Source organism: Callithrix jacchus, chromosome 9 (genome assembly GCF_049354715.1).
Source record: "Callithrix jacchus isolate 240 chromosome 9, calJac240_pri, whole genome shotgun sequence".
NCBI lineage: Eukaryota > Metazoa > Chordata > Mammalia > Primates > Cebidae > Callithrix > Callithrix jacchus.
Genome location: NC_133510.1, coordinates 85,212,517 through 85,224,444, shown reverse-complemented (window position 1 = coordinate 85,224,444; position 11,928 = coordinate 85,212,517). Strand labels below are relative to the sequence as shown.

Here is an 11,928-nt window from a genome sequence, read left to right as displayed (position 1 = left end):
AAGAAACAAACAAACCCATTCAAAAGTTGGCAAAGGATATAAACAGACACTTTTCAAAAGAAAACATTTATGAGGCCAACAAACATGTGAAAAAATGCTCATCATCAGAGAAATGCAAATCAAAACTACATTGAGATACCATTTCACACCAGTTAGAATGACAGTCATTAAAAATTCTGGAGACAACAGATGCTGGAGAGGATGTGGAGAAATAGGAATATTTTACACTATTGTTAGGAGTGTAAATTAGTTCAACCATTGTGGAAGACAATGTGGTGATTCCTCAAGGACCTAGAAACAGAGATTACATTTGACCTAGAAATCTCACTACTATGTATATACCCAAGGGACTATAATCATTCTACTATAAAGACACATGCACAGGTATGTTCAGTGTAGCACTGTTTACAATAACAAAGACCTGGAACCAACCCAAATGTCCATCAATGATAGACTGAACAAGGAAAATGTGGCACATATACATCATACGATACTATGCAGCTATAAAAAACGATGAGTTCGTGTCCTTTGTTAGGGACATGGATGAATCCAGAAACCATCATTCTCAGCAAACTGACACAAGAACAGAAAATCAAATACCGCATGTTCTCACTCATAGGTGGGTGTTGAAGAGTGAGATCACACGGACACAGGGAGGGGAACATCACACACAGGGCTATGTTGGGGGGGGCTAGGGGAGGGACAGCTGGGGGTGGGGAGTTAGGGAAGGCATAACACTGGGAGAAATGGCTGATGTAGGTGACCGGGGGGATGGAGACAGCAAAGCACCATGACATGTGTATACCTATGCAAAAATCCTGCAAGATCTGCACATGTACCCCAGAAGTTAAAGTACAATTTTTAAAAAAGAAGAAAATGATTAAAACTCTAGAGTAAATGGGGAATGAATGAAGTAGTTTAAAATATTACTTTAAACTTTCCCTAAGTGTAAATGAATATTTTGATATTATCTATAGCACTAATTTAATAATTACTTTACTGTTCTGAAGATAGAGGTACACCTAGTACAGTGTCCAGTTCATAGATGGTCAATGATGTTTCATTGAATTTAAATATGTGTTCCTTGATCCGAAGCACATGCATCAATTTTTGAAAAGTTGTAGAGATTTAGTCTCTTGTTTCCTGTCTTTCAGGCATTTTGTTTTGGTCCCTCAAAATAGCTATCCTATACGCCTTGTGAATTTGCATTTTTTAGAGAAGTTAGAAGCTAAAAATCAGGACATATATTAAATGTGTATATGTTGGGACTTCATTAGCCTACTAGTCTTCAGAAGTTCTACAACAACAGAATATTTACCTAACTTTAAACAAAGCTATGAGACTTAGTTTTATTTCAATAAAAGAAAGTTAAGGAAATTTATGTTGATTCTCCCCTACTTTGTTGTATTAAGGTTAGAAGCTATGTTATTAATGGCAGCAATATTAATTATTCTCCAAGCATTTACTACCAATGTATTAGAATGAAAACACATTGCCAATAACCACATTTAAAAAGTAGATATTAAAACTTTGCTAGATATCTAAAAATATGAGTCATATTTTTAAGAATTTCAAACCTGTTTATCTGCAAGATAAACTGTGCTCACTATTAATGAGAGAAAAGTTATTACAATAAAAGCATATTACCAATAACCACCTTAAAAATTAGACATTAAAATTGTGCTAGATATCTAAAAATATGAATCATATTTTTAAGAATTTCAAATTTGTTTACCTGCAAGATAAACAACTGTGCTTGTTATTAATGAGAGAAAAGATATCTATGAAATAATTTATCTTGCAAAAGCTTTTAGTTCTTACATCCTAAACACTGATCCTCAAGATCTTTAAAATTCATTCTTTAGTTCAGCATAATATGCTGTTAAGGAATGGCTTCCTAAACTTCCTAAACCAAGTGTAAGCTAGTAATGTAAATGGAAATGTGGACTTTTAAGACATTACTTATATATACAGAACAATTTCTAACATCCTACAACATTAAAAGTAAACCCTCCTTTGATTTCTACTTTATTTTTTAGCTCTATCCTTTTAAGTTAGTTTAAGTGGAAGTAGAGCACTAATACTTTTTCTTCATGATTAAAATTCTGTCTCTTTTAACTTTATTCAGTGGTCTACCTATACAGCATTATATTATCTACTAAAATTAAAAATATTCTTAAGTCCCCAAAACACTAAATATGTCTGTTATAATCTAATAGTATCTGGAATTGTTTTATCTTGCTCTTGAAACACACTATTTGAATAAATTTTGCTTGATGGGAAAACCACCATTCAGATCAAGTATTTTTCTTAGAAAATTTGAAGCAGTATTACAAGATTGTGCCTTTCCTGAAAGGGCAGCTAATTAAGAATACATGTGCAGTTACTTCAGCATGATCATCTGATGTACACAAAATCCCATGTTGACCAAATAGAAGGCAATGTGGTATATTTTAGGCTGGAATTCACATAATTTCTCTATTTTTCTAAAATTGACTGCATTCGATCATAACTTCATGTAAGTTAAGGATTTTTCCTCCCATGAGATTTAAATACATGCTACTTTGTTCTATGCTGGCATATGTTAACTCTTTTTTGCTAGATTGTGCATTTGAAGATTCTAATGAAAACAGTATATACTTTAAAAAAGGCCTTCCAACGACAAAATATTTGCAAACTGAATAAGGCAAACCACTGACATAAATACATCAAGTAGTAAATTACAATGCATATAGCCAGTAGCCAAGTACAAGCCATCTAGGAAGGTGTGGGAGCTTGGAGTTCCTTTGATCACAGGTTAACCACAGCACATATTTCATATAAAAGATTATTTCTTAAACAGTCCTTCTCCATGAAAATAAGCCATTGTACTGAACACATTGAAAAACAACATGAAGGAAACTATGACTAATGCACCATGCTCACAATTGGCGACAGAAGTGAACAGTACTAGGACATAGTTCATTGGAAAGGATTGTGTGCTCATGTAGCAACTTATTTTTTTAAATTTTCTCAAAGTCATTATCTAAATCTCAGCTCTTCCATATACCTATCATATATGTTTCAATGACTAGATTATAAACTCTTGAAATTAGAAACTGTCAAAATTTTAAAATCTTTCTCTCCACCTTTTTAGTGTCTAGCATGTTCTTAGTCACAGAGCAGCTAAGAGATGGTAATCGATTAAATTACATACATTAATGAAGTACCTTCACTGAAAGGTAGAGACTTAATTGCAGATTCAATTAAACAGTCACATGTTATTTACGATTTACTTTCCTTCTTGAGGCAGTTTTGCTATATTGTATTTCCTTTAGAATTTTTTCCATTTCATACAAATTTATCAATCTGCTATCAAAGAGTTGCTCTAATTTCTGTAGGATCTATTGTGATGTTCTCTTTTTCATTCCTGATATTGGTTAAATGTTCTATTTTTTAAAAGAAATTGTAACTTTTGACAGTTGTTTCAATTTTGTTAGTTATCTAATAATTGATTTTGGAATGCATTTATAACCCCTGAATGTGTTTTTCATTATAATCATTTGTTAGTACTCTTCTAATATTTGTGGCAAAAGTAGAACTTCAACTGTAGCATGATTTTAGCTCAGCATATAGGTTTTCATGCATAATTTTCCACTATGATTCCATTCAATTATTTTTATTTATTTCAAAATATTATGTGATGTCTACTGTGATTTCCTTGACTCCCAAATTATTTCACTGTACAATTTTAAAATTGACACCAAATGAGTATTTTCTACTCACTTTTAAGCATTTTTTTCAGCTTCAATAAATTGTGATCAAATACTACACTGTATGTGATGTCAATGTTTCAAAATGTATTGAAATTTTCTTTAAAGCCCAACACATAGCCAAATTCCTAAAAGTTCCCTTATGTGCTTAAAAAAATTATGTACTCTGTAGTAACTGGGTACAGTGTACTGTATTGGCACATTAAGCTAGTTTTACTTATTTCATTGTTCAAATCTTACATCCTTATACTGTTGTTTGCTTTTTCTGTAAGATTGGAACATAAAGATACTTCTGGAATGACCACAGATTTATCTATTTCTTCCTGTAGTTGTGTTAATGTTTGTTTCATACATTTTGAGAATATGTTAACTAAATTTAGTATTATATCTTCCTGAAAAAACTGAAACTATATTCATTATGAAGAGTGTCTCTTTAAGAGTTGCTTAAAGCGGAGAAGGACTGCAACAGTTTGTAATCTGGACTAGGACTGTGAGGGCTGCCCTGCCCAGATGGCATTGTCAAGCCAGATGGTCCCAGGCACCAGACAGGACTTTAATGTCCAAGGACCTTTGATGTGCGGGGCTTAGAACAGAAGGCTCTGCTTGCCCACATCTAAGTATGATAATGATTCTGTCTCCCAAGAAAAAAAAAAGACCATAAAAGACAACAAGAAACATAGAACAGGCAGAACATACAGAAAGCAAAAAATAGAATGGCAGACTTAATATCTGTATCAGCAATTCCACTAATTGTAAATTAAATCCTTCAATTAAAAAAAGAAAGACTGAACTCCTGAAAACCTAAGATCCAACACTATGCTGTTTAGACATGACATATCTAAAACATATAAGTATAAAACATTCAAAATTAATAGAAAAGAAAAAAGCATATTTGAAAATATTCATCAAAATAAGCTAAATCAGAATCAGACAAAGTAGCTTTTAATTAATATTGGACAAAAGTATCAATTTTTATATTTCTTTTTAAAAATAATTTCAATTTTTATTTTGGATTCAGTGGGTACATGTAAATGTTTGTTATAGGGGTTTAATGCCTAACATTGAGATTTGGAGTGTGAATGAGCCTGTCATTCAGGTAATGAACATAGTACCCAATAGATAGTTTTTCAGCCCCTGCCTCCACCATTTCTCATCCCTCTTGTAGTTCCCAGTGTCTGTGGTTCCCATCTTTATGTCCATGCATATCCAATGTTAAGCTCCCAATTACAAGTAAGAACATGTAGTATTTGGTTTTCTGTTCCTGCATTCATTTGCTTAGGACAATGGCCTCCAGTTGTATCCAGGTTGCTGCAAAGGACATGATTTTATTCCTTTTTATGGCTATGCAGTATTCCATGGTGTTTATGTACCACATTTTCCTTATGCGATCCACCACTGATGGGCACCTAAGTTGATTCCATGTCTTTACTATTATGAGTAATGCTATGATGAACATATAAGTACAACTGTTCTTTAGGTAGAACAATTTACTTTCTTTAGGGTATATATCCAGTAATGGGATTGCTGGGTCCAGTGATAGTTCTAAGTTGAGAAACTTCCAAACTGCGTTACATAGTGGTTGAACTAACTTAAACTCACACCAGCAATGTATAAATGTTTTCCTTTTCCTGTAGCCTCACAAGTATTTATTGCTTTTTAACTTTTTAATGAGAGCCATTCTGACTGGTGTGAGATGGTATTTAATTGTGGTTTTGATGTACATTTCTCTGGTGATTAGTTATGTTGAACATTTTTAAATATGACTGTTGGCCACTTGTAAATCTTTTGAGAAGAGTCTGTCCATGTGACTTGCCCACGTTTTAATATGGTTACTTGTTTTTTGGTTGTTGCATTAAGTTCCTTATAGATACTGGATATCAGACCTTTGTAATATGCATAGTTTGCAAACGTTTTCTACCATTCCATAGGCTGCCTGTTTATTGATAGTTTCTTTTGTTGTGCAGAAGTACTTTAGTGCAGTTAGGCTCCACTTGTCCAATTTTTTGTTGAAATTGCTTTTGAGGGCATAGCCATTAATTATTTCCCCAAACCAAAGTCTAGAATGGTGTTTCCTGGGGTTTCTTATAGTATTCTTACAGTTTGAAGTCTTACATTTAAATATTTAATCCATTTTGAGTTAATTTTTTATGGTGAAAGTTAGGGGTCTAGTCTTATTCTTCTGCATATGGCTAGCCAGTTATCCGAGAACCATTTATTGAGTATGGAGTCTTTTCCCCATTGCTTGTTTTTGACAACTTTTGCAAAGATCAAATAGTTATTGGTGTGTGGCTTTACTTCTGGTTCTCTATTCCATTAGTCTATGTGTGTTTTTGAAGTAGTACCATGCTCTTTTGGTTACTGTTGCTTTATAGTATAGTCTGAAGTCAGGTAATATGATGCCTCTGGCTTTGTTCCTTTTGCTTTGGAGTTCTTTGTCTATTCAGGGTCTCTTTTTGGTTCCACATAAATTTTAGAATACATTTTTCTAATACTGTGAAAAATGACATTGGTCATTTCATAGGGATAGCATTGAATCTGTAGACTGGTTTGGGTGGTATAGCTGTTTTAATGATATTGATTCTTCCCATCCATGAGCATAGATGGTTTTCCATTGTTTGTGTCATCTATGATTTCTTTCAGCAGTGTTTGTAGTTCTCCTTGTAGATATTTTACTTTCCTGTTTAGATGTATCCCTAGGTGTTATTTATGTGCCTACTGTAAATGGGACTGCACTCTTGATTCGGCTGTCAGTCAGCTTTTAGAAATGCTACTGATTTTTGTATATTGATTTTGTAAACTGAAACTTCCCTGAAGTCATTTATCAGTAGTAGGCAACTTTTTGCAGTGTCTTTGGGGTGTTTTAGGTATAGAATCATACCATCAGTGAACATAGCTAACTTGACTTGTTCTTTTCCTATTTGGATACCTTTTATTTCTTTCTCTTGACTGATTGCTCTTGCCAAGACTTTCAGTACTATTTTCAACAGGAGTGGTGAAAGTGGGCATCCTTGTCTTGTTCCTGTTCTTAGGAGAATGTTTCCAGCATTTGCCCATTCAGTATGAGGTTGGCTTTGCAATTTCACGTTTAAATGTAAAGAATTCTTCAGCTTTTAAATGAGGATACTAAAAATCCATTTGTAAGTTGTTTAACTGGAATTTATAACACATTTTTCCTATGAAATCAATGCTGCTATAAATATGGTTAAGTTCATGTTAGTCTATCTAGAATATTTAACAAACATAACTATTACTTTTATACTATGCATTATGTGGAATTAAGTGCTTTACATTGAGAACTGCAACCATCTGCATCTGCATGACAGAGATATTAGGTTCAAGAACTGAAACCACCTGTGTTAACATGATTTATCTGTTTTTTACAGGAAAACTTTGCACAGGAATAGGACTGTACCCCAATAAATAACTTCACTGTTTCAGAAAATTCCTATACAATGATTTATTTCAATCTTCTCAACTTCTCAAATAATTCACTTATAAAGCAACAATTTACTTATCAACACTTGCTTCAAGACCCTGGCATTGCTATATATGCTAATCCTAATCTCTTATGTAATTAACTTTTTCAAATCCCAGTTTTCTCTACCTTTGAGCCCAGACCTCCAAATACTATAAATATTCTGCCCTAATTTCCCCCTTCAGATGCACTGTGAAGCCTGTCAAGGCAGTGCCCTCTGTTACTGTGGTGAGTTACAAAAGACTTAGCTTTATTTCATTAGCAGTTTTTTGGAGGCATTTTTAGGTAGTTCAATAACATATTCATACACTTAATCTTCCTAACAATCTTATGAGTTCTATTCTTATGTTCTTTTTATAGATAAGAAAACTGGGGCACACTAAACAATTAAGTGGCTTACCCAATGATACAAAACAATTTAGCTCACCTGAGTCTAAACTATACTAATATTACTGAGTCCCTGTTCTCTTTGGCCATTGCTCTGAAGACACCCTTAAAAATTGGTGGGGAGTTGGGGAGAGATAGCATGGGGAGAAATGCCAGATATAGGTGATGGGGAGGAAGGCAGCACATCACACTGCCATGTGTGTACCTATGCAACAATCTTGCATGTTCTTCACATGTACCCCCAAACCTACAATGCAATAAAAAAATTGAGAAAAAGAAAATAAACAAAAATCCTATATCCTAAACCCTTGAGTTCTGATCTTGACAACTGTTAACTATCGTAATTAATAATTTTATTGTTTATCTTTCTCACTGGCCTGTATGTAGGCTCTTTGAAGACAGTGACATATTTTCTCCATACTATCAATGCCAAGCATAATCTCTGACAAGTGGTAAGCATTCAGTGTTTATAAAATGAAAATAAATAAAACCCCATTTCACAAATGAGGCTCCAAGATGTTAAGCACTGTCACGCTTTAGTTCACTCAGAATTTAATTGTCAGAATTTGTGCTCATGCCAAAACATTCCTTGGCTAAACTGTAAACTAGTTTCCAAAGTGCAGTTTTCATGAGATGAGAGTCTACAACCATTGCAATGGGATTCATGTGTACAAAGCTGTAGTCTAAAATACTCTGTTTCTTTGCTTTCTATGGAAATGTTATCATCTCAGTGTGGCGAATGCAGGCTATCTCACATTGATTCAATGCTTGCATCACACATTTAACTGATTCATAAAAATGGAAACCATTAATGAATGCATACAATTTCTGACAGTTGCTTAAAGCAGAGAAATTACTATCAAGTTGCCTTGCTGATGAAACTGTTGTAATTTACTTTTTTTTTTTCCCTTGAGACAGAATTTTGCTCTTGTTGCCCAGGCTGGAATGCAATGATGCAATCTTGGCTCACGGCAACCTCTGCCTCCTGGGTTCAAGTGATTACAGGAATGTGCCAGCATGCCTAGTTAATTCTGTATTCTTAGTAGAGACAGGGTTTCACCATGATGGCCAGGCTGGTTTGGAAATCCTGACCTTGGCTGATCTGTACACCTCAGCCTCCCAAAGTGCTAAGATTACAGGCATGAGCCACCATGCCCAGCCTGTTATAACTTCTCTATGCTAAAAGGTGTTTTACAGATATAAAATATTTTTCTTTATTATAATGAGAAATAAATATTATAAAAGTATTTGGGTACAAGGAAAGAATTTTAAATTTTTACATGGAAAGTAAAATTATAAAAGAAAAAAGTTGGCTGAAAAGGTTTTCTGCTCCTTCTGAAATAGCTATTTAGTCAACAATAAGAGAAAATCACAGCATGCTGAAACAAGAAAGCTATTTAGGAAAAAGAATGCTACTGACAAATTGAAACTGAGGAGGATTCTTAAGCAGTCAGTATGAATATGACGAATGAAATCACAGTCTGGTTTTCTTTCTTCCTGTTTTCTATCATTCCCAAGGGCTGCTAAAACCATTCAAAGGAAGGTTAATGAGAAAACTTTATATTGAATAAATAAGACTCAAAACAACTGAAGCTGCTGATCAATCTCAGTATCACTAAACATGGAACAGCCAAACAAGATGTGTCTTCTGATATGATGTAACAGAAAGTACATATCACTATGAAGTATTTTTGCCAAAAGACAAAAACAAACACATAATAACAACTTGACTCTCTTAAGTTTCTAGATCTAACAACTTTTAGGAAATATTTGGGAAGTTGTATTAAATGGCTCTCTAAAGGTATAATCAGGTAAATCTAGAAATTTATTCTATAGAATGTATCCATATTTTATAGAAAAAAATTGCCTGGTTTCTTAAAAAAATAAAAATGATGTGAAATTTTTTAAATGGAGGGGAAATCATTATATATTTAAAACAACCTAAGAGACATATCAAGCAAATGCAAATGCGTTAAATTTGTTTAGATTCTGAATTGATGAAACTGATATAAAGACTTTTTCAGCCATAGATATATGAATGAGACATTATAGATGTTATAAAAAAACAAACAAACAAAACAAAACCCTTAACTGTTAGAAGTAACAAACTTCATGGAATTTGCTTTGAAGTTCTCCAGCTAGGGTATGTATGGGTAGGGTGTGCATGTACATGTTTATGTGGGTATAGATGAACAAAACTGGTAAAGTGTTGATAATTATATTGCACTCTGTGATGAGTACATGGGAATTGCTTATACTCTACTCTCCACTTCTAGATATGTGAAAAATAGTGTAGGAAAAAAAAGCTTAAAAATGGCTTATTTTCCAAGTATTATACTATCTGTACAAAGACTATTTATCCGTATGCATATACATATATATAAATACAGACACACACACACACACACACACACACACACATATATATAGGCTGTAAACTCAATATTATACTACAGACATATAATTATTATTTGTTGGATAGATGCCAATATTCAAGAAAGCAGTTTTGTTTTTTTTTTTGCTTTGGAAAATTTTTATAAAATCTCTCTAGTTGAGGATCAAGGAAGCTTTATTCCAGCTGTTCATCTTTTTGGTATGCATTAGAATCCTCAAGTTTTCTGCTAATAAAAAGGACTTGTTTCACAATGGGCAGGGTGTTGGCCTCATTCCATTGACTCTTGGTTTACTCAGATTGGCTTTTTACAGACTATATAGTAATTCCACTAAGTGTCAACCCATCACTTTCTTTTAGTAAGATAAATTGCCTAAAGAATCCATTAGGAGAATATCTTCTTATAAGATACAACTTTCTTTAGGGGAATTATCCCATGTACTTATATTAAAACCCAGTGTAAAATGTGCTTTAAATGAGGCACTTTTAAGTTTCTGACCTGGTTCGTGGGGATTTCTTCCCTTTAAATGCAGATTTTTTTTCCTCTTGGTAAAAGAAAAATACTTCCAAAATGTGGATGAAACTGCGAATGATCTTCAGCACCAACTATCTTTACCTCTTATCTGTGCTAAATTAAATAAATCAAAATGTGATTTGTAGCAAATATAGAGGGTCTTAAATATTGAACAGGAATTAAGATGCAGATTACAATCTTCTACTGATGTACTAACTCAGGAATGTAGATCAACCCTTTTATATTGTTGTCATGGGTTCTTATTTTATTAATATATGCTTTGACAATGGAAAAGTGGATTTTTAACCTTCAGTTGTTAGCCATTATTTTATTACTTAAAATATAGAGCAATCATTTAAAAATTTTTATAAAACAGGAAATAAATGTTTAGAAAAGCAATCTCAGTAACAGGTCTCATAGAGAAATATATCTCATAATTTGCTTCAATGGAAATCATTTCTGTTTCTTCAGAGCAATAACAGCATAACATCTGGGAGATTTCACAGGATCAAACAACTTCACAAGAGCAGACCACGCAATATCTTCCTGCAAATTGATAAGTGATTTAGATATACAACCATTTGTTAAAGAAAAATATGAGAGATGAGTCAGATTATGTATTGTAATATTTAAAAATACATAAAAACAAACTGTATCACAGAAAATTCTTAATCTTTGTTAAACAAAATTAACATTCACAATTACACTTTCAAGAAAATTTATGCTGAAGAAACAAGGATGTATGTAGAGGGCGAATTATGAGTTTATTGTTTGCTATGGTTGTGAAAAACTAGAAGTGGCCAATCACAAATGGGTATTAGTTAAATAAATTATTTTGTGATGACATATTATTCACTTTCTATAGTACATTTAATATGGTGGGAAATTCTGAATAAAATATATAAAATGAATTAGATGTAAAACTGCATTTATACATTGATTCTAATTTTAATCAAAGTACAAATAATGTGCACACATAACTATATACATAACACATATATATTTGAGAGATTCCATAGAAAGTATACTAAAAATATAATAATTGAAGCTATTAAATAAAAGGTAATATTATGACTACTCTTAATTTTATTATATACCCTGTATTTCAAATTTTCTAACATAAATGTGCATTATTTTATAAAATATTAATTGAAATATTAAAAATAGCATTTATATAATTTCTACAATTTCATTACAATCTATTAATCTTTGTGTATACTGTTTTGCTTACCTCTTGTACATAGGTCAATGGAGATTGCTTTGAAAAGAGATGTGAGAATCTAGTAAAATGGGTACTGATTTTATGACCCACTAACTTAGGAACTAAAGCTTTCCAGTGATTTAAAGTTAGCTGGCAGCTTAGGAAAGTATATCATTATTTACATATTTGAAAACTGCCTTTCTCCAA

General features: G+C 32.8%; 1 protein-coding gene across 2 annotated transcripts in view; it reads right to left on the bottom strand.

The window, feature by feature from the left end:
- Positions 1-10,591: 10,591 nt before the first annotated feature.
- METTL25 (methyltransferase like 25) overlaps positions 10,592-11,928 on the bottom strand; it is a 123,206-nt gene continuing 121,869 nt past the window's right edge. Inside the window, exon 12 of one of the 2 annotated variants that reach the window (XM_078338070.1) lies at positions 10,592-10,634. In XM_078338070.1, coding sequence (XP_078194196.1) covers positions 10,626-10,634 — 9 coding nt within the window. In that variant the 3' untranslated portion in view covers positions 10,592-10,625. Of the gene's footprint in view, positions 10,635-10,757; positions 11,067-11,928 lie in introns of those variants that run through there. The other variant, XM_002752802.5, reaches the window with a different exon arrangement.